The sequence below is a fragment of the Chanos chanos genome, chromosome 9 (genome assembly GCF_902362185.1).
Source record: "Chanos chanos chromosome 9, fChaCha1.1, whole genome shotgun sequence".
Lineage (NCBI taxonomy): Eukaryota > Metazoa > Chordata > Actinopteri > Gonorynchiformes > Chanidae > Chanos > Chanos chanos.
The window spans coordinates 848,843-870,900 of NC_044503.1; the positions used below are offsets into that span (position 1 = coordinate 848,843).

Consider the following 22,058-nt stretch of genomic DNA (forward strand, 5'->3'; position numbering starts at 1 on the left):
AACAACTCATTTGCGAATTTTTTCATGAATATTAATTATTTTGTAGAATCTCAAAGGTTAGTGAGCGGTATCTGTGTAGTTTACGTAAGTGTATTGCAACGCAAATCACCATATGTAAATTAATTTGTACTGAGTTTGCCCACGGTGCGACTGCGTCTAGTGCTGTCCGATCTGACTGGTGTCAAGTCGTCATAAGAGGGTCCCGTGAAGCGAGTCGTGAGATGTATCAGCCTCAGGGACCGAGTGAGAGCAGCGTGCCAGGTATCGACGCGGGCACAAAGAAACGCTTTGGCGGCTACCCGAAGTTACTGAGAAAGCAAGATGTGGAAGACGAACAAAACATCTGTTAACACAGAACGGCCATCTACCTTCCTCTGATTCAGTGAACAATATCTCTAAGGCATATATATTATTTATTACAACCGAGAGACCGTATGAAGCAGATTTTACAAAAACGATACTTGGAACACCGTTATTAGGCGCTGTAGCGCATATTTAACTCACACGTGTGGAGGACGCCGCCTACCGGAGAAGGTGGGGAGAACAGTGTTACACTATTACTGAAAACCGACCAGCCTCATGTCCGAAATGAGTTTCATGTCAAGTACTAATATTTAAAAAGTCTCTATTTACTGTATTGTTTATCCCTGACATGAGCTATTTTATTCGTTTTAATAAAATCCTGCTTTTGATTCTACCCTGATATTAACAAAACTAATGCCGCGATCGTTTATCTTTTTGCACTGAAGTAACAAAGTGGGCAAACACCAGCAGACTACATGCTCTGCGTGAGCAAACAACACACATTCCCTACCCTAAAACCTATCCCCTCCCCTTAAACCTACTCCCTACCCTAAAACCTATTCCCTACCCTTAAACCTACTCCCTACCCTAAAACCTACTCCCTACCCTAAAACCTACTCCCTACCCTAAAACCTACTCCCAACCCTAAAACCTATTCCCTACCCTTAAACCTACTCCCTACCCTAAAACCTACTCCCTACCCTAAAACCTACTCCCTACCCTTAAACCTACTCCCTACCCTTAAACCTACTCCCTACCCTAAAACCTGTTCCCTACCCTAAAACCTACTCCCTACCCTAAAACCTACTCCCTACCCTTAAACCTACTCCTTACCCTAAAACCTACTCCCTACCCTAAAACCTATTCCCTACCCTTAAACCTACTCCCTACCCTAAAACCTACTCCCTACCCTAAAACCTATTCCATACCCTAAAACCTACTCCCTACCCTAAAACCTACTCCCTACCCTTAAACCTACTCCATACCCTAAAACCTACTCCCTACCCTAAAACCTATTCCATACCCTAAAACCTACTCCCTATCCTAAAACCTACTCCCTACCCTTAAACCTTTTCCCTACCCTAAAACCTATTCCCTACCTGTCGACAGGTGGTTTAACGCGGATCTTGATCCAGTGATTGGGTGTCACGCGGCAGTTTGTGATTATGGCACTTTATTGTAAAACGTATCACTCTGTTGTCAATATTCTTCCATTGTACGACGCGTGTTACTAGACACTCTCCTACGACACAATCTTTTTTCGAATTGTACATTACAGTTTGGATAAACTGCTTCGTGGATTATTGCTTGTCGCATCTCTGATTATAAGCAATTCTTCAGCATCACTTTTTGGGCTGTAGGTTCCTTTCTTGCACTCGTTATAACTTCCCCGATCTGTTCCATCCCTTGTGTTCAACAGTAGCTTCCTCTTTCAGTCTTACAACTGTCTGGCGCTTTTATGTAGCCACATACTGAAACGAAGCCCTGCGACACCTCGTCCATAGTGGGCCCCTTTAACACCTGTTTGCTTGGAGTGCATGCTGCCACTTTTGCGTCGCTCTGGACAACGTGATCTGCCGAATGAGTGGCGGTACATGCAGATGTAAAATGATAGAGCTGTTCGCAGCGTGCTTAACAGCTAATCATCTCAGTCCCCTTCTCTCTTTAATTTGGTGCTTTAGGGTGGGTCTTTTTTGCGCCTCTCCCTAAGACAACACGGCTTTACCCTTTGTTATTCTTGTGGCAGAATCGCTCGCTGCAGCATGAAAAAGTTTTTACGGCAACAGAAGCGACTATCTGCTTACAGAAGGCCTTAGTCAAAATATTTCCAAAATGCATGTGTAAAATGAGTAAAAGTGAAATCAACAGCACAGACATAGAGTCAAGAATCACACGTCACATAGAATTTGTCCGGGTCATCTGCCGTTGTTTTATTAGTTTTATTAGTTGGTAAATGTAAGGAGGATTTGGTGAATTTGAGATGGTGACATGTATTACCCTTTGTCAGCACGCCCACAGGTGGGCAGGGCTGAGGATAGAAGCCAGTTTTCCACGGTTTTCGAATCTGATCTCTGCTCACATCTCATTCACCTATACCGGGGGTTCGGCCTCACATGCGCAGCGCGCAGGGTGAGTCGTTTTTGTCACTGATGTTATAGTGTCTTTATAAATGCGATCCACCTGCGTCACTAAGACACAGGTATACTTAGACACGAAGGAGCAAATTAAACAGAACCAGTTGAAAATTCATGCTGGGTAACTGAATTACAATGGCTGGATATACACAGCATAACTGTGTTATTGAGGCAAAGCGTAATTAGGACACAGGTATACAGAGATACGAGGGAGTGAATTTAAGCGCATGCTTGGTAAGTGAATCGGCTACCTCAGCGGAGACATTAAATTCATCATCCATTGGAATCTCGAATCTGTTTTATGAATTAAATCGTTATTTTATTTGTTAGTGTCACTTCGAATAATATTAAGAATCAATTTGAAGAAACCAAGACGAAAACAGTCTATCTCCAGAGAAAGTAGAAATACAAAGGGACATTTCTCCGCTGTAAATTTCTGTAGGGCTCTCTGTAGAACTACAAATGATTGTTAGATTTTTTTTAATCAGACCATAGACCTCTTCTTTGACTAGTTGAACACATGTAACTTCGTTAAATTACGTCAGACATCAGTAACCCATAATTCACATTGAAAAAGTTCCCTTTTCTCTCTGTACCGCACCCTGTGTCGCTGAATGAGGTGTAACGTTATCTGGTCTTTAATAAGGTTTGCCATGACAGTGCAATGCTAATACTTCAGGGATGGTCTCTTTAGGACTCACGAGGACGTGAACTCCCTCATGTGGTGCAAGTTTCAGGTTATGTTTTGTTTGCAGAATATAGCATAGAATGTCCGTCAGAGCCATGAGTACTTTTTCCCAAGACAAAGTTTTGGCAAAGTAAGTGTCCCCATTTAACCGCTGCTGTATTCCCGTTGTTTTAGTTTTCCAAAGGCAGGTATGGAGATGAAGAAAGATTTGGACACGTGGTCTCAGGCTGAGCCTGCGGGTGCTCGCTCCGCGTTCTCGTGGTACAGGTGGATGACCCTTTCCTTCATGGTGGTATTCCTCACCGTTGGTTTGTTCATGGGCCTGCTGATTGGTGCGTTGAGAAATATTTTCATTCTCTGGATTAGAGCAGCATAATTACAACCAATAATACCATAAACAGGCATTTTCTGCACGAAACACTTAGCTTTAAAATATCTATTAATTCGTGAGACATATTAAGTTCACTGTATTTTTAATGAGAGCACGAGCGTAGTAAAGCTCAAAGGAGGATCTGTCGGGGCCTGGTGGGAGTCAGCTGTGTTTTGTCTGTGTCTGTAGCGTACTTAGTGCAAGAGCGACGTTACTTTATGGAAACGGTGGAACTGAGGGGACTACTCTATGATTCCGACTTACAGGACGACACTTCCGCGTTTTCCATAGTGCTCTCCAACACTCTAAACACAAAGGTAAAGAAACACAACAGTGACTCAAATCCCTGCAGCAAACACACTAGTGTTTCATTGACTCTCAGAGTGTTAAACCTGGATTTAATCAGGGTGGTTTTGTGTGTAATCCACACCCGCCAGAGTAAACCGTTATGGGAACAACAATAAACATCGCCCTCTAATGAATAATTACAATAATGTATTTGTTTATGTATGTAAATTATCACTGAATTGAATTCTGTGGATCTCTAGGGAATTTTACTCTGGCAAAATCAACACTCATAAATTAGCCGTGTAAATGAAGCCTCAGAGTATGAGCCTGTGGTCTGTTCATGTCCAGCTCTGAGTGAAGATTTGTGGAGGAAGAACCAGTAACAGAACATCAGACTGGTGGGAAATGAGATGAATAGAACGTCAGCTGACAGGGGGCTTGCATTATTGGTTGAGTAAACTACTGTCTGCTGATGGATAAATGTTTTTCCCTCCAACTACAGATAAAAAAAGTCTTCACTGCTTCATCCATCGCCCATCATTTTGTGGACTGTAAAATTGTGGCTTATGGGTAGGTGAATCTGTGCACCTATCAAACGCGAGATGATGACTTATTACCACATCAAACTAATGATGTCAAACTAACTAAATCTCAGGGCTTACTAAAGTAAGTCAAAGAATGGCAGATGGGTACACAGCTTTTTATAGGTATTGTTATTAACTTGACAGTATTCAATACATGTAGTATATAACATATGCCATAGTATATATTGTGTGTGTGTGTGTGTATGTATATATATATATATATATTTACACACACACAGTCTATATTTGGAATGACTTGATGTGACGCTTTGGGTTTTGTACAGAAACTGATAGTTGGTTGTGGTGCTTTTCCTTTTCAGGAATGTTAATGGTAACGTCATGGCAACCTTTCGTCTGGTGTTCACTGTAGCCAAAATCCAGGAGTACTCAGACAGCTTTGTCCAGGACCTGCTGAGGTTTGGTCTGAAGGCCGAGCTTAACGGAAAACCTGTCGTCGTTCCCCAGTTTGGTGAAATCAGCTCCATTACTCTCCTGGGTATATGTCTTCACTTTCCCAAACTCTGGCTCAGGAAGCCCGGAATCTTCCACATGTGGGAGGAAAGACTCTCCACCTGTAGACGAGCAGATTTACATTAATCAGGAGGTTTAACGATGCCTTACCGATGAACTGAATCTCTTTTTTAACGATGCTTTACTGATGAAACGATTTTCTTTTTTAATGGTGCTTTACTGATGAACTGATTCTCTTTTTAGCGATGCTTTACTGATGAACTGAATCTCTTTTTTAACGATGCTTTACTGATGAACTGATTCTCTTTTTTAATGGTGCTTTACTGATGAACTGATTCTCTTTTTAGCGATGCTTTACTGATGAACTGAATCTCTTTTTTAACGATGCTTTACTGATGAACCGATTTTCTTTTTTAATGGTGCTTTACTGATGAACTGATTCTCTTTTTAGCGATGCTTTACTGATGAACTGATTCTCTTTTTTGGCGATGCTTTACCGATGAACTGAATCTCTTTTTTAATGATGCTTTACTGATGAACTGATTCTCTTTTTTGACATGAGACGGAACATGAAGTTTTGCTGTCCTCTTGCCTAAGCCCTGTCATTCAGACACAAGCCACTCCCTTTTCTCCAGACTGTTGTGTTAGAGCTGCTGTGTTAGAATAACTCATTCTGGCCTCTTATGGATGTGAAATGACATTGATGTGTTCATTGACTGGTCACACACGTAACGTTCTGTGTTTTCTGTGTTGTCTTTTCCCAGGCGCCAGTGGTAAATCATTTTACAGTATTGGAGATGACACAAGTAAGACTGGAGAAAATGATTCTGATCACATAGATCTCTGATGGCAGGTAGTTCGAGCAAGAGAACAGTTTGTGTTTTTTGTTTTCTCCTCCAGGTCGTTGCCCTGTGAACACGTTTAGCTGTGACAATGGAGAGTGTGTCACCAAACCCAACCCGGAGTGTGACTATATACCCGACTGTGCTGATGGCTCTGATGAAGCCTATTGCTGTGAGTATCTCTGTGACTGTGATTCTGTGTGTCTGTGACTCTCTGTGACTGTGATTCTGTTGTTCTGTGACTCTGTGTCTCTGTAACTATGTGTCTCAGTGATTCTCTGAGTGTGTTTCTGTGGTTCTGTGATTCTCTGACTGTAACCTTTTGTTTTTGTAACTTCTGTGATTCTGTGACTCTCTGTCTCTGTGATTGCATGACTCTGAGATTCTGTGACTCTGTTTGTCTGTGTCTGTGATGGATGGGTCTCTGTGATGAAAGAACACACTGACTGACTGACTGTGCTGGGAGTGGTCTCTTTGTCACGGTGTGAAACTGTAGCCCTCACTGCTGATCTCTGACATGAATATTAGCTATAGTTGCTCTTCATGAGACGTCCAGATAAAACAGACAACAGTCTATATTCATAACACTCAGACTGAATCTGTGTCAAGTTTCACAGGGGCCTCAGGTGGTAAATTTGTTATTAATCTCTCTGTCTGTCTGCAACTCTCTCTGTCTGTCTGCAACTCTCTCTGTCTGTCTCTGTCTCTCTGACTCTCTCTCTCTGTCTCTCTGTCTGTCTCTCTCTCTCTGACTCTGTCTCTCTGTTTGTCTCTCTGTCTCTCTGTCTGTCTCTCTCTCTCTGACTCTCTCTCTCTGTCTCTCTGTGTGTCTGTCTCTCTCTCTGTCTCTCTTTCTCTCTCTCGCTCTCAGCCTGTGGTACGCGGCCAGTGATGGGCAGTCGTGTGGTGGGGGGTGAGGATGCCCGCCCAGGGGAGTGGCCATGGCAGGTGAGTCTGAGACTGCGTGGGCGTCACACCTGCGGGGCGTCGATATTAAACCAGCGCTGGCTCGTCAGTGCTGCACATTGCTTTGAGAGGTGAGTTTCTCAGATCACATCTCTTTCTCTCACACAGGTGCTCTGTCAGCAGTAGCATATGACTGATATAATATTGTAAATTGTAGTTTTTTTATTGTTTTTCAGTCTTTCTGATTGTGGATTTTTTTTCTTTAATAATGGAGAGAGTCAAATTAATGCCCCGTCATTCACTTCTTCACTGGCTCACTCACGTACTCAACTCTGTCTCTGTCTCTGTCTCTGTGTATGTGTATGTGTGTGTGTGTGTGTGTGTGTGTGTGTGTGTGTGTGTTGTTGCCTCAGGGATAGAGACCCACAGGATTGGAGTGCTCTGGTGGGCTCCAGTCGGGTGAACGGTGAGGACACAGAGTCTGTGACCATCAATATCAAATCCCTCATCGTGTCTCCACAATATAACCCCATCACCACTGACAGTGACGTCACCGTACTGGAGCTGGACACGCCCCTGACCTTTACCCCCTATATCCAGCCCGTCTGCCTGCCCTCTGCGACCCACATTTTCAGACCGGGTCAGAACTGTATCGTGTCCGGCTGGGGTGCACTGAGCCAGTTTAACAGTGAGTTAAACAGCAGTAAAAAAAAAGTCCTTCACGGGTTTATACACTGGATGACCAGACCAGCCACTGGGAACTCACAGGCTAGGTTATTCTATGGACCTACACTTAGTCTTTTTAATGCCTGGCACCTCTCAAACCAAATTAACGCCATAGAACAATCTCTCTGCTTCTCTCCTCTTTTATATAAATAAAAACAGTCAAATAATCAGGGCTCCAGTGCCACAGCTGTCACAACATTTCATTGGAATGCACTGCATTCACTGCATTTCACTGTATTTTCACTGCATTCATTGCATTTTGCTGCATTTCACTGCATTCACTGTGTTCACTGCATTTCACTGTATTTCACTGCATTCACTGTATTTTATTGTATTTCACTGCATTCACTGTATTTCACTGCATTCACTGCGTTTCTCTGTGTGCGTGTGTGTGTGTGTGTGTGTGCGTGCGTGCATGTGTGTGTGTGTGTGCATGCGCGCGCACATGCGTGTGTGTGTGTTTGTGTGCGTGCATGTTTTTCCTGTATGTGTGTGTGCGTGTGTGTAGGTGAGATCCCACACACACTGCAGAAGGCAGTGGTGAAAATCATTGATTCTAAAGTGTGTAATAAGTCATCCGTGTACAGAGGAGCAATAAGTGAAAACATGATGTGTGCAGGTTTCCTGCAGGGAAAGGTGGACTCCTGCCAGGTGAGACTTACTACTGCAGCTCAATAAATAACAAAGTTAATCTACAATGCATAAAATTACAGTATATACAGTGTGTTTGTGTGCTGTGTGTTTGTGTGCTGTGTTTGTGTACCGTGTGTGTGTGTGCTGTGTGTGTGTGTGCTGTGTGTGTGTGTGCTGCAGGGTGACTCTGGTGGGCCGTTGGTGTGTGAGCAGGCTCCAGGGCGGTTCTTTTTGGCGGGCGTGGTCAGCTGGGGTGTTGGCTGTGCTCAGGTGAATAAACCTGGTATTTACTCACGCGTCACGAAACTGCGGGACTGGATCCTGAGCCACGCCGATCCGGGCTCTGTTCACACCCTCGTGACCACGCCTCTTCCTCCAAAACAGCTCTCCACGGAACTTACAGCGCCCCCTAGCCCCACAGGTGAGTCACTGCTATAGTGAACACTGCAGATTCTTCACCTGCGCTTGGTTTCTTCGGCGCGAAATGCTCAGTCTAACCGTCTGAAGCACAACTTTAGTCACGTTTCTGCCGTCCACACGGAGGCTACGAGGCCAAGACGGCCAAGAGCGCTGAACAAAACAGACAAAGCCTTTCACCTTCCCCACGTGGATTTCAGCGAATCATGACGTGTTTTATCGGTCAAAGGTCTTACAAACTATTATATAAACTAAAACGCGCTTGCATCACATCCGGCTCTAAAGGGCACAAGTAGGCCTTACTGCGGCACTGCTCAACACGCCCACTACATGACACGCCCACTACATGACACGCCCACTACATGACATGCCCCCTACATGACACGCCCACTACATGACACGCCCACTACATGGCACGCCCACTACATGGCACGCCCACTACATGACATGCCCCCTACATGACACGCCCACTACATGACACACCCACTACATGACACACCCACCACATGGCATGCCCACTACATGACACGCCCACTACATGACTCGCCCACTACATGACACACCCACCACATGACATGCCCCCTACATGGCACGCCCACTACATGACACGCCCACTACATGACACACCCACTACATGACACACCCACCACATGGCATGCCCACTACATGACACGCCCACTACATGACTCGCCCACTACATGACACACCCACCACATGACATGCCCACTACATGGCACGCCCACTACATGACACGCCCACCACATGACACACCCACCACATGGCACGCCCACTACATGACACGCCCACTACATGACTCGCCCACTACATGACACACCCACCACATGACATGCCCACTACATGGCACGCCCACTACATGACACGCCCACCACATGACACACCCACCACATGGCACGCCCACTACATGACACGCCCACTACATGACTCGCCCACTACATGACACACCCACTACATGACACACCCACTACATGGCACGCCCACTACATGACACGCCCACTTCACAGAGCTGCCATTTTGCACACTACGGTTAGGTTATGGTTAGGGTAAGATTTAGGTTTAGGGAAGAACCCCCACGTCTCATACTAAACCAGAAAGTTATCTCAGGAGGTGTGTCATGTACTGAAGTGGGTGTGTCATGTAGTGAAGTGGGTGTGTCCAGTAGTCTGCAAGACTGCAGATAGACCCTTCTCCTAAAGGGAGAAGCAAACGTCGCCCTGGTCTTAAAGGGATCACGCAAATGTTGCATCCGGCCTTAATGAGTTAAATGTTGAATCTTGCCATAATGGGTTAAATGGACATTAGTCAACTAATTCTGGGCCTGACAGTGGCCTTGAGTGTTCAGTTTCAGTGTGTGTAATCTGGACATTCACAGAATGTGTGATCCACCTTTGACCTCTGGAGAGGTCAAAGTGTCTGTGCGTCTGTGTTAAATGATTGGTGAAGCACTCTGCTGTAATATGTTTATGACAGAAACACAGGGTCTGTCAGTGGCCCAGTGTCAGAGTGTGTGAGGTTGTGAGATGTGTCTCTGTGTGTTCTCTCAGCGTCAGTGAACTGCACAGGGCACTTTGACTGCGGTGCTGGTGTGTGTGTCAGTAAAACCAACCCAGAGTGTGACGGCGTGAGAGACTGTCCTAACGAGGCAGATGAGAGACACTGTGGTAAGTATAATCAGGTCACATTTCCTTATATGGAACAAGGTGTACACCACAAATGTCATCCACAGTTATTACTATGGTAATAACTATGGTACTATGGTAATAACTATGGTACTATGGTAATAACTGTGCATCACCGTTCTGTCTGGCTTTGAGTGGAATACTGGAACCGAGACAGTAAATTTGCTGGATGCCAAAGCTATTCTACAGGCGCTCACCTTACTGTTACCAAAATGATCCACCACACCTGTCATCAACCGGCATCACATGATACACATTCACATGACGTTCTCTTTTCCTGAGGTGGATGACTCTCTGTGTCTTTTATTTTTTATGAGTTCTGTTCTGTGAACATGCCGTGTTGTGTATGTATTTAATGTCCTCTCTGATGAACCACACCACACAGCGACAGGACCATGCCCTTTCACACACAGCTCCACTCATTCTTAGGTCAGTCGTAGGTCAGTCATAGGTCAGTCGTAGGTCAGTCTTAGGTCAGTTGTAGGTCAGTCTTAGGTCAGTGGTGGGTCAGTTGTAGGTCAGAGGTGAGAATGCTGATGTGTGCTGTGTGCAGACTGTGGGCTGCGGCCGGCCATGGGTCAGCAGAGGATTGTGGGCGGGGAGACAGCACGGAGGGGGGAGTGGCCATGGGTGGGCAGTTTACAGTTCCACAGATCTCACCTGTGTGGTGCCACTCTTATCCACTGCAAATGGGTCCTCACTGCCGCGCACTGCTTCAACAGGTAAACAACAACAACAACAACAACAACAACAACAACACTACTACTACTGCTATTACTACTACTACTACTACTATTACTACTAATTACTACTAATTACTACTACTGCTACTAATGTGACTGACATTCGCTCCCACCTCTGACACAGCCTGCTGACAACAATAACCACAATAACAGTAATCACAATAACTACCAAACAGACTTTTGTTTATGATGATGACGTGTATGAACAGCCTGAGGCAACAGAAAACAGACCCTGTGTCTGGACTGGTCACGTGACCCAATACACATCATTATACATCTCACTTTTTCAAGCCACCTTTTCTCTGATGGAGGGTAATGAGTGTGTATGGGTTTGAGTGTGTATGTTGTAAAATGTGGCCTTGTGTTTGTGTGTGTGTTTACTCCACAGAGATCCAAATCCTGCAGGCTGGACCGTGAGTCTTGGGTCTGTGCTCCGGTCCGGATTCGCTGCTTTAGTTATCCCGATCCAGAGGATCATCAAACATCCAAACTTCAACAGCACCAACATGGACTTTGACGTAGCCCTTCTGGAACTTTCTGTTCCGGCGCCCAGGTCCTACACTATTCAGTCTGTGTGTTTACCCTCTGCCACACATAGCTTCCACACACACACGGAGTGTGTCATCAGCGGGTGGGGAGCCCTGAGAGAATACGGTGAGTCTCAAAGATCCGCATACACGAAGAAAATCAAAACAGTAAAACGGGAGGACATTCCCAGCTCTGTGTCTGTCATACATTCTCTGACTCATCAACTGCAGTATGCTCACATGATAGTACCGCTGTCTGTCCCATGACTATTCTGGAAGAAAAATTCATATTTTAATAAATGATTGTGCTGATGTTTAGGTAGAAAAGCACAGGATGGTAAATGGTCTTTTGTGTTGAACTCTTAGTTAGACTCTGTCCTCAGTTTGTCTTTATAGATTTATGGTTTTTATATGACCCATATCAGCTCTCTAGAGTTTTTTTTTTACCCAGAATCCCCTCAGAGACCCCTGAACACTTCCTGTTTGCTCAACTCAAACACCAGCATGTCCATACTTCATGGCCAGTCATCATGCCCTTCACTGGTGACATCAGTGATGCTAATTTTGCAGAGGGTAAAATATGTGTTATACACGTTTAGGCACTCGACCATAGGCGTGGGAACAGTGCCAGCTCTGTATCTATATGTTTCAGTTCTATATCCGTATGTAATATGTTTCAGTTCTATATCCATATGTAATATGTTTCAGTTCTATATCCGTATGTAATATGTTTCAGTTCTATATCCATATGTAATATGTTTCAGTTCTATATCCATATGTAATGATTCAGTTCTATATCCATATGTAATATGTTTCAGTTCTATATCCATATGTAATATGTTTCAGTTCTATATCCATATGTAATGATTCAGTTCTATATCCATATGTAATATATTTCAGTTCTATATCCATATGTAATATGTTTCAGTTCTATAGCCGTATGTAATATGTTTCAGTTCTATATCCGTATGTAATATGTTTCAGTTCTATATCCGTATGTAATATGTTTCAGTTCTATATCCATATGTAATGTTTCAGTTCTATATCCGTATGTAATATGTTTCAGTTCTATATCCATATGTAATGTTTCAGTTCTATATCCATATGTAATATGTTTCAGTTCTATATCCATATGTAATGATTCAGTTCTATATCCATATGTAATATATTTCAGTTCTATATCCATATGTAATATGTTTCAGTTCTATAGCCGTATGTAATGATTCAGTTCTATATCCATATGTAATATGTTTCAGTTCTATATCCATATGTAATATGTTTCAGTTCTATAGCCGTATGTAATATGTTTCAGTTCTATATCCGTATGTAATATGTTTCAGTTCTATATCCATATGTAATGTTTCAGTTCTATATCCGTATGTAATATGTTTCAGTTCTATATCCATATGTAATATGTTTCAGTTCTATATCCGTATGTAATATGTTTCAGTTCTATATCCATATGTAATATGTTTCAGTTCTATAGCCGTATGTAATATGTTTCAGTTCTATATCCATATGTAATGTTTCAGTTCTATATCCATATGTAATATGTTTCAGTTCTATATCTGTATGTAATATGTTTCCTTTCGACATGAAACTGCTGTCACTCCCGTCTTGAATACTTCAATATGAATCCCACACAGTCTTTCATATGAAAACGGCCGTATATGTTTGTGTGATATTTCATATTATTCAGTTCCCAGAGTGAAATAAACAGGCCTGTGTCTGTCTCCCGCCCGTAGGGAAACTGACCGCCCTGCTGCAGAAGGCCCAGGTCAGTATTGTTGAGCAGAGGGAGTGTGTGCAGTCGTACGGCAGTGGCGTGACGGACAACATGCTGTGTGCTGGATCTGTGGACGGAGGGAAAGACACGTGTCTGGTACGACTCTCATATACCGATCCTCAAGTCCCAGTGTTCCCAGTTTAGTCACTGGAGACAGACAACACTACGCATTTTTACCCCACACCCATTCATAATCAGATATCAGTCGTCACTTATCAATCAGTGTCATTGATCAGACCCTCTCTGAAGCTGAGGTCGGTTTGGTTAGGGATGAAAGCTGAGGTTGGGTTTGTTAATGATAAAATCTAAAACACATAGTGCTGCTGTCTGTGTGTGTGAACTGGGACGACCCGGGCTACAGCCCGGTCCACATACACAATCGCATCAACTGCACCCCGTCCAGAACCTCTACACCATTACACACGCGTGTGTCTTTGGTACTTTAATAGACAGGATTCTGTCGTTTCAATAGGAGGCACATTCTTCCTTTAGAATGAGAAATCTGTCTCAGTCAAACTCAGGCGCTGAGACACTTCACTAAATGATCTTTGTCTCTCTGCCTGTGTGCTTTCGCTTACAGCAGAGCCTAAAGGCCGATTACATAACTCCTACTGAAATACATCCATGTCTATAATGGACCTCCAGAGGAGCAACTGGAATTGCACTCCCAGGAGATTCCTGACTGACTGTCACCTCCTCCTCTCTCCTCACAGGGAGACTCGGGTGGGCCGCTGACTTGCCGTGACCCGCTGGGTCAGTGGTTCGTGGCCGGCGTGACGAGCTGGGGACACGGTTGTGGGCGCAGTGGGTTTCCGGGGGTTTATATGCGAGTCACCTCCGTCAGAGACTGGATTTCCACTTACCTGCTGTTTTAGGGGAGGAGCCGACACACCTGAGGAGTTCAGGTTCTTCTCTGCTGTCAGAGCCAGAGGCCAATGAAAATATGAAAACTGCTTTTTTTTGTTTGTTTCTTTGTTTATTTGTTTGTTTTGGAGGGGGTAAAGTGTTTGCTGCAGATCACAGAGGCATCGAGCAGATGTCCTTGATCTCTTTATAAAGTCGTGTGTTTATTGGGAAGTTTATTTATTAACCAGGGTGAAGGTCCTGTAAACTCTGGTGTGGGTCAAAAAAAATTAAATCTGAAATATTTTAATGATATAATTTTTCTTCACCCCTTTCTTTTTTCATTTCCACTGTGTCCGGGTAACGATTTGAAATATCGCAGCTCAAGGCCGAGATTTTTCACGAGAGTAACGTGACTACGTTTTTGTGCCTCTCATTTTTTTTCATAAAAAATGACCAAACACAACACTGGGAAAAATCTGAGATAAAACCATAACATCAGAATCACGATAAACAAGAACAAAGAACAGAATTCTTCCCTTTGTAGCATCTGCAGAGACAGAGAGAGAAAAAAAAACTTTTCTGCCAGACACAGTGACTTTCAATGACCTGTTTAATGTTCATACTGGTATAAAGTGTTTTACATAGAGCCGTGTTTCACACAGTCAGAACCGACTCCTTCTCAACGGCCCGGCCAAAGCACACAGAGCCTCTCTCTCCCTCCTCTCCCGGCCGGGTCAGAGGGCCGGCCAAAGAAAAGAGGTTCCCAGAAGTCTGACATGCCCAGAAGACAAAGACCACTGCTTTCATTTCTGTGTTTAAACAGACTCACTACTGTGGTTCCAGCAGATACAGTGACAGACGACACTCTACTCTTCACAATTACATGCCGCTCCCTGAAAAGGACTGATTTAAACTGGTGCCATCGCAGAGGTTACAATTATGGACACATCAAGCCACTCCTGAGTTTCTCCTCCTCTGAGAAAGGAACTGGGTTAGTGGAGCAGAGAGGGGTAAGATGAGCAGTTTGGATGTCCCCAGGGAAAGACAGACTCATCCCCCCTACACACACACACACACACAAACACACACACACACACACACACACACACACACACACCCCCCCCAACGGCACTCTGTATTTGTAAAGGCTGCTGGAAAGGGCCGATCCCAGACAATACAAACAGACATCTCACACACAAGAGGTGGATTCAAGAGTCAAAAACTCTGTTAAACACAGCCACTGTGAGCTGAACCAATACACATGACACAGAGAGATGTCTAGACCCATTATCATCAGGTTACACTTCTGATTCTGCTTTTCAGCCACTGGAGTTACACACAGTGATTATAATTTATGGTTATCATCCTTGAAATAAAAAAAGAAAAAACAATTTATCGTCATTTACATGCTTAGAAAAATGTCCGAAATTATATGTGTCAGGATCTGACTTTCTAGATTCCATCGTGACTACGTTCCACACCGGTCCAGGACGCCTGCCGGTCCTCTAGACAAGATCTGGTGACGCTGAAATTAAGTCGCTTTGCTGGGGAACAAATTTCACATTCGCGCCCTCTCTCTCTGCAACCTTGAATTATAGGCACGGGAGACGGTATTCCACGCGTCCATGTAGCGGTCCATACACATGGCAATGCACTTCTGCAAAACACACAGATGAGATAACAGCGTACTATAATACATCCAAGCTGAAATTTGTGAGTCGTATTTTCATGTACTGTTGTCTGTGACGTTGGCGTTCTCCTACCTGTTCAGAGTTATCCAGTGATCCACCGGGCTTTCCGATACACTTCTTAAAACATTTATCAGTCATTCTCTATGGTCACACAGAGATAAAACAACAGCTTAATAAAGGTTACGGTTAAAGGTCGCTAAGTGCAGTAAATGTGTATCATTCTAATAGGTTGACAAAGTCTCTGTTCATTGCGTTTTGGGGGCTTCAAAACATTTCGGCCCATAATGCAGTCGAGGGCTGGGTTAAACTATACCGAAATATTAGTTACAAAACACGACTCGTAATTTCAGAGCAGAACAGCAGCGCTGGCACTAACAAACTCATTGCTACGTACAATGTAGCTGTCCATTAGCAGGCTAGCTAAGTTGGCTAATAATCACTAGGAGACCAAAATATACGCACTGACTAAAGGACACAAGACGACACAGATCATATTGACAGTTACAGTCGTCTTAGTGTGGATAAAATGGTATGAGAAGACATTTTTTAAACCGACATTGCTTGAAAACTGAGTTCGTAACAAACCTGCAGCAGCTCCTGCGCGTTGGCCACCGCTATCTGCACCTTAACCTGTTCCATAATCGTCCCGGTGTCCATTTTACCGGACCCTGCGCTCGGGGAATAATCTGATCCGAAACTGTCCATTTCAGTGTTATTTAAAAAAAAATGACTCTAAGGGACAACTGGGACAACTTGTTCCGTCTCTCCCTTCAGCGACTCACATGTGTGGTAACTTGTGCCCTTCAGACGCCCCGGAAGTGCATATTACTGTGACTTCCTGACTGAATCTTGAGTCTGAGCTTGAAATTCTGCAGTCTTGCCACCAGGTGGTACTCCAGGAACATAAGGTGCAAACTGAGACGTATAAACATAACCAGTCAACCACCACTCTCTCAAAGAGGAACAACATAAGAGCTAGAAGTTCAGATCTGAGCTTGAACTGATAAAGTTTTGCCTCCAGATCCTGCAGCACAAACAGATAGCAGCTCATCCACCCCACAACAATACCCGCCACCCTGAAACAATACCCGCCACCCTGAAACAATACCCGCCACCCTGAAACAATACCCGCCACCCTGCAACAATACCCACCACCCTGAAACAACACCCGCCACCCTGCAACAATACCCACCACCCTGAAACAATACCCGCCACCCTGAAACAACACCCGCCACCCTGCAACAATACCCACCACCCTGAAACAATACCCACCACCCTGAAACAACACCCGCCACCCTGCAACAATACCCGCCACCCTGCAACAATACCCACCACCCTGCAACAATACCCGCCACCCTGAAACAACACACGCCACCCTGCAACAATACCCACCACCCTGCAACAGTACCTGTCACCCTGAAACAATATCCACCACCCTGAAACAGTACCCACCACCCTGCAACAATACCCGCCACCCTGCAACAATACCCACCACCCTGCAACAATACCCGCCACCCTGCAACAATACCCGCCACCCTGCAACAATACCCACCACCCTGCAACAATACCCACCACCCTGCAACAATACCCGCCACCCTGCAACAATACCCGCCACCCTGCAACAATACCCACCACCCTGAAACAATACCCACCACCCTGAAACAACACACGCCACCCTGCAACAATACCCACCACCCTGCAACAATACCCACCACCCTGAAACAACACACGCCACCCTGAAACAGTACCCGCCACCCTGCAACAATACCCACCACCCTGAAACAACACACGCCACCCTGCAACAATACCCACCACCCTGCAACAATACCCACCACCCTGCAACAGTACCTGTCACCCTGAAACAACACCCACAACCCTTCAGCAATACCCACAATCCCTACAACAATACCTGTCACCCTGAAACAATACCCACCACCCTGAAACAATACCCACCACCCTGAAACAATACCTGCAACAGAGGCTGCTGAAGATTACCAGCATCCTGTCTGAGGAGGAATCCAGCCAGCCAAGGAGACAGAAATCAAACACCTCCATGATCAGGCAGAGAGTTTCCTCCACTCAGAGCTTTTGATTTTTCCACACAGGTGACTGTTTTTAGGGCAAAGACCACAGACATGTCTGCCTCTTTGGCAAAGACAGCAGAAGAGTGGCTGGCTGGCTGGCTGGCTGGACTGACCAGAGAGCTGAACCAGGAAAACGGAAACAGCAACTGATTTAGGGAAGATTTGGGGCAGGGGAAGACCATTTGTGAGGACCTTTAAAAAAAACACGAGCTGGAGCAGAGACAAAACAGTGAATAACAACAAGAGAAAAATCAGCAAAAAAATAACCGTCAAAAAAAACAGAAGTTGCGTGTGGAGGCAGAGCTGTATTCAGAAAACGTCTGCCTCCAACAGCTGGTCTTGACAGAGACACAAAAACACTCCACACACCATGTAGAATCCTAAAGAATCTCAAGCAATTTCTGAAAAATGAACTGACACAACCCGCTGAATACTGTGGACAGGCCCAGAGGCATCTGATGCTTTCCTAGACAAGATTTGACCCAGAGCTCTGTTTGAGTCACGACACATAGAGCTCTCTCAAAGTTCGGTGACAGGTTGGCACGACTTAAGGGTGCGCTAAGAGAGACAGAGGATCTAGTGGATTCGCTGTGAGTGAGGATCCAGTGGATCCGCTGTGAGTGAGGATCCAGTGGATTCGCTGTGAGTGAGGATCCAGTGGATTCGCTGTGAGTGAGGATCCAGTGGATTCGCTGTGAGTGAGGATCCAGTGGATCCGTTGTGAGTGAGGATCCAGTGGATTCGCTGTGAGTGAGGATCCAGTGGATCCGTTGTGAGTGAGGATCCAGTGGATTCACTGTGCTGAAGACTGAGCTGTTCGGATCATCTGAAGCTCAAAGAAAGAGTCAAGCAGAGTATCAGCCATTTCCACTGTACTAACGGTCTCTGTACTAACGGCCTCTGTACTAACGGTCTCTGTACTAACGGTCTCTGTACTAACTGTCTCTGTACTGTCTCTGTACTAATGGTCTCTGTACTAACGGTCTCTGTACCAGCTGTCTCTGTACTAACAGTCTCTGTACTAACTGTCTCTGTACGAACGGTCTCTGTACTAACCGTCTCTGTACTAACAGTCTCTGAGGATCTCGACAAACTAAACAAAGTCTGCAACAGCATGATGGTGAGTGTTCATTAAACTGGTTTAAACTGATTAAGTGACTGTTATTTTGTGATGACAATGTTGTGCTTGCTCTTTGTTTTTGTAGACATGTATGTATGTCTAAATGCATCCTTGCAATTATAATTCAGTGCTGTAGGAGGCACTGTTTTACCTCTGATGGAATACTACTGGAGATCATCATGTGTTTATTCACACACTGAACTACACATCTTAATAATAATAAAAGGAAAACTTTTCAGTGATTGTCATGTTACAAAAGAGCCAAGCTGGTTTGAAACACATGGTGTGGACATGCCCCCCCCCCCGGCCTTGCAGACGACACCTGACCCATTTTACTGCAACAGAATAGGGGTTAAATTCAGCTCCAGAGGGTCTGTAGGGGGTCTGTGCGTTAGCGTGTCTGGAGGTGGGAGTCGGTCGGTCGCGCGCTGTAATCTCGTCGTGTGCTAGCGTGCCGTGGAGCGCTGCTTGAGAGGCGGAGGAGACGGGTAACACAGAACAGATTAAACACAGTTCTTCTCAGATTACTGACATGCTGGACTTAATCTCATAATGATCTCATTATAAGACAAATCATCATAAGCAATCTTAAAGATGACATTTGGACGTTTTGGACATGTTACATTAGTGTGGGCAGGTTGTCAGTTCTGTCACTGACATACAGTTCTGTGTGAGTTGTTGGATGAGTCATGTGTTTTGACACTGACATACAGTTCTGTGTGAGTTGTTGGATGAGTCATGTGTTTTGACACTGACATACAGGTCTGTGTGAGTTGTTGGATGAGTCATGTGTTTTGACACTGACATACAGGTCTGTGTGAGTTGTTGGGTGAGTCATGTGTTTTGACACTGACATACAGTTCTGTGTGAGTTGTTGGGTGAGTCATGTGTTTTGACACTGACATACAGGTCTGTGAGAGTTGTTGGGTGAGTCATGTGTTTTGACACTGACATACAGGTCTGTGTGAGTTGTTGGATGAGTCATGTGTTTTGACACTGACATACAGGTCTGTGTGAGTTGTTGGATGAGTCATGTGTTGTAGCCAGAGGGCTGATGCTGAGCAGCTCTGTCCAGTCTGTGAATGCCACTGGTGAGGCCCACAACGAACTGCTCCAGGGGAGACGTGATCTATGACCAGGAAAACACAGACAGTATGTTGGTCCCTCTCTCTCGCTCTCTCTGGCTTTCTCTCTCTCTCTCGCGCTCTCTCTCTCTCTCGCTCTCTCTCTCTCACTCTCTCTGGCTTTCTCTCTTTGAAGAGCAATGTGAAAAGAGTATGCAGGTGAGACTGGGTGGAGACGGTGCACTCATTCCCACCGGAATCTTCAGTGTCGTGTTTGTCCAGCTTTTCCTCATCCATCTCACTCCGGGGCTCCCCTGCTGTTTAAGTGATGGCCACTCAATGCACGCCGTCACGTTAGAAGGGAAACTGTTCATCTATTTACAAAGCATAGCTAATAATTCTCTCCTAAACAAAATCACCGACTCTTTTAAAATCACTCATTGTAAAATTACTCATGGGGTTCACATGCGTTAAATTCATGTCGTCAAAATAACGGTGAGTCTTGTAATCGCTAATTAAAACTCACACACAATTTCTGCAACACATATAGAAAACTGTTATAATCATGAGCCTACTTTATTACACCCGACATAACACTTAAATTACATATTATAATATATCAGAGCCTTCACGAAAAGTCCGTAAATCAGTCTTGTCGGTATCATTTTAGTAATTCGTTCTCCTTTTAAACACTTATATGGGAGTGTCGAGCGAGCCTCCTTAGCTATGATTGGACCTTGTGTTGCACATTTAATTGTGCAAGTGTTCAGGGAGGGGAGGAGCCAGACTCGGTTACACTTTGAGGCTAAGAACAGGGGCTGTGGAAGGCACGGGCTTCGTTTTCCGAAGTTGCAGCAAGGAAGCATTTAGCCAGTAAAGAAATACAGAGTTTATGCGTGAGCAAATGGACCACAGTTGTCCGAACGTATTTGAAATGTCAAGAGTACTGCGCGACTTTAAGAACACTAAAACACTCTGAGGATTTTTTTTAAACAAAGACACTTAGTCAGGAACTGAGTTCCTGCTCTGAGACGCTTTGGGCTGCCTTTGGAAAATTAGTTTCGGGTAAGTTTAGGATTCCTGTTTACTCTTTATATCAATACCGTTCCGCTCTCAGAAACGCGTATCAAAGCGAGTCACGTTTGATTAAACTAAATGAAAGCGTGTGGTTTTGTCTGAGAGAGCCCCGGACAAACATGGATCAGGGGTGTTACGCTTGTGGAAGACATCGGTAACATCTGCTTTAAAGTGTCCTGAGAACCACGCTTTTCGATCCAGCATTTTCTCTATGTTCACTCAAGTTTTCTACTCCTTTCAGAATCACACATATACAATACAGGCTACAGCAAACCATGCTAATGTAATGTATATATCAGAAATATAGAAACAGCATACAAATATTCTTTGACACTGGAAACTGATTGATGAGAAGGGGAACGTGATATGTTTGCCGACTGTTACTTACGACGCTTATCTGTGAACGGCTGAATTCGATACATTAGATCGTTATAAAGTTAGATGCTTTTGTTTCAGCGGTTTTGTTCAGCTGAGTTTATTAAAGTTAGTTTTCACAGCATTCCGTAACGCACAGATAAAAAACCAAACTGGACGTTTTACACACTGTAAACATGGTCTATCTTTAGAGAAAGGCTAATTTTCACTTTTTGGAACGTTTTGTTGAGCTTTCTATCAAGGCTAAGATCTGTGGTGAAGTAAATGTTTCTGCACTGTTTGCAATGCTCAAGCGTTAATCATTTAACTGAACAGATGGCAGAGAGGAAACGGCCCCTCCTCGGACGGTTCCTCTGATGTTTCCTTTTCTTTTTATCATGATTGCTATCATTTAAGTGGGGGTATAAACCTTTATGTTTGTATCGTCGGCAGTAATCGCTTTTATCGTTTGATAATGTTGAATTGTTTGGGTTTATGTTGCATAGTTACTTTACCAACTTGTTCAATTCGGTAAACTTTAGTGCTGTCATAAAAGTCGATCTTTCACCCATTTTACAGAGAATCAATGGGCTCCTCAAAACAGAATATTTTGCAACAGCAATGTTGTAAAACACCAAATAAGTCTCTGTTATGTTTAATTTCAAGCATAATAAAAAAAACGTGTCTGTGTTTTTTTCTAGATCGA

At 44.3% G+C, this 22,058-nt stretch overlaps 2 protein-coding genes across 2 annotated transcripts; one reads left to right on the top strand and one right to left on the bottom strand.

Moving 5' to 3' along the window:
• Positions 1-221: 221 nt before the first annotated feature.
• On the top strand, positions 222-13,991 carry tmprss9 (transmembrane serine protease 9). The gene is made up of 16 exons (XM_030784167.1): positions 222-316; positions 3,301-3,458; positions 3,686-3,813; positions 4,287-4,354; positions 4,689-4,864; positions 5,604-5,645; positions 5,740-5,853; positions 6,553-6,718; positions 7,001-7,275; positions 7,822-7,964; positions 8,127-8,367; positions 9,902-10,042; positions 10,614-10,782; positions 11,192-11,457; positions 13,076-13,212; positions 13,830-13,991. The coding sequence occupies exons 1-16, from the start codon at positions 222-224 to the stop codon at positions 13,989-13,991; spliced, it is 2,481 nt and encodes an 826-aa protein (XP_030640027.1).
• Positions 13,992-14,554: 563 nt separating this feature from the next.
• On the bottom strand, positions 14,555-16,454 carry timm13 (translocase of inner mitochondrial membrane 13 homolog (yeast)). The gene is made up of 3 exons (XM_030784097.1): positions 16,239-16,454; positions 15,726-15,794; positions 14,555-15,619 (listed from the first exon to the last, which is right to left on the bottom strand). Exons 1-3 carry the CDS (start codon positions 16,356-16,358, stop codon positions 15,521-15,523), a joined length of 288 nt encoding a protein of 95 aa, XP_030639957.1. The 5' UTR covers positions 16,359-16,454; the 3' UTR covers positions 14,555-15,520.
• Positions 16,455-22,058: the final 5,604 nt, after the last annotated feature.

What these genes read in the sequence shown, in the direction of transcription:
- tmprss9 (XM_030784167.1), top strand. Translation starts at nt 222, where the DNA reads ATGTATCAGCCTCAGGGACCGAGTGAGAGCAGCGTGCCAGGTATCGAC. An exon ending in CCAACACTCTAAACACAAAG is followed by an intron (nt 3,814 to 4,286) that starts GTAAAGAAACAC and finishes CTCCAACTACAG; the next exon opens with ATAAAAAAAGTCTTCACTGC. An exon ending in AGCGCCCCCTAGCCCCACAG is followed by an intron (nt 8,368 to 9,901) that starts GTGAGTCACTGC and finishes TGAGGTTGTGAG; the next exon opens with ATGTGTCTCTGTGTGTTCTC.
- timm13 (XM_030784097.1), bottom strand. Translation starts at nt 16,358, where the DNA reads ATGGACAGTTTCGGATCAGATTATTCCCCGAGCGCAGGGTCCGGTAAA. An exon ending in ACGCGCAGGAGCTGCTGCAG is followed by an intron (nt 15,795 to 16,238) that starts GTTTGTTACGAA and finishes GTGTGACCATAG; the next exon opens with AGAATGACTGATAAATGTTT. An exon ending in CACTGGATAACTCTGAACAG is followed by an intron (nt 15,620 to 15,725) that starts GTAGGAGAACGC and finishes TGTGTTTTGCAG; the next exon opens with AAGTGCATTGCCATGTGTAT.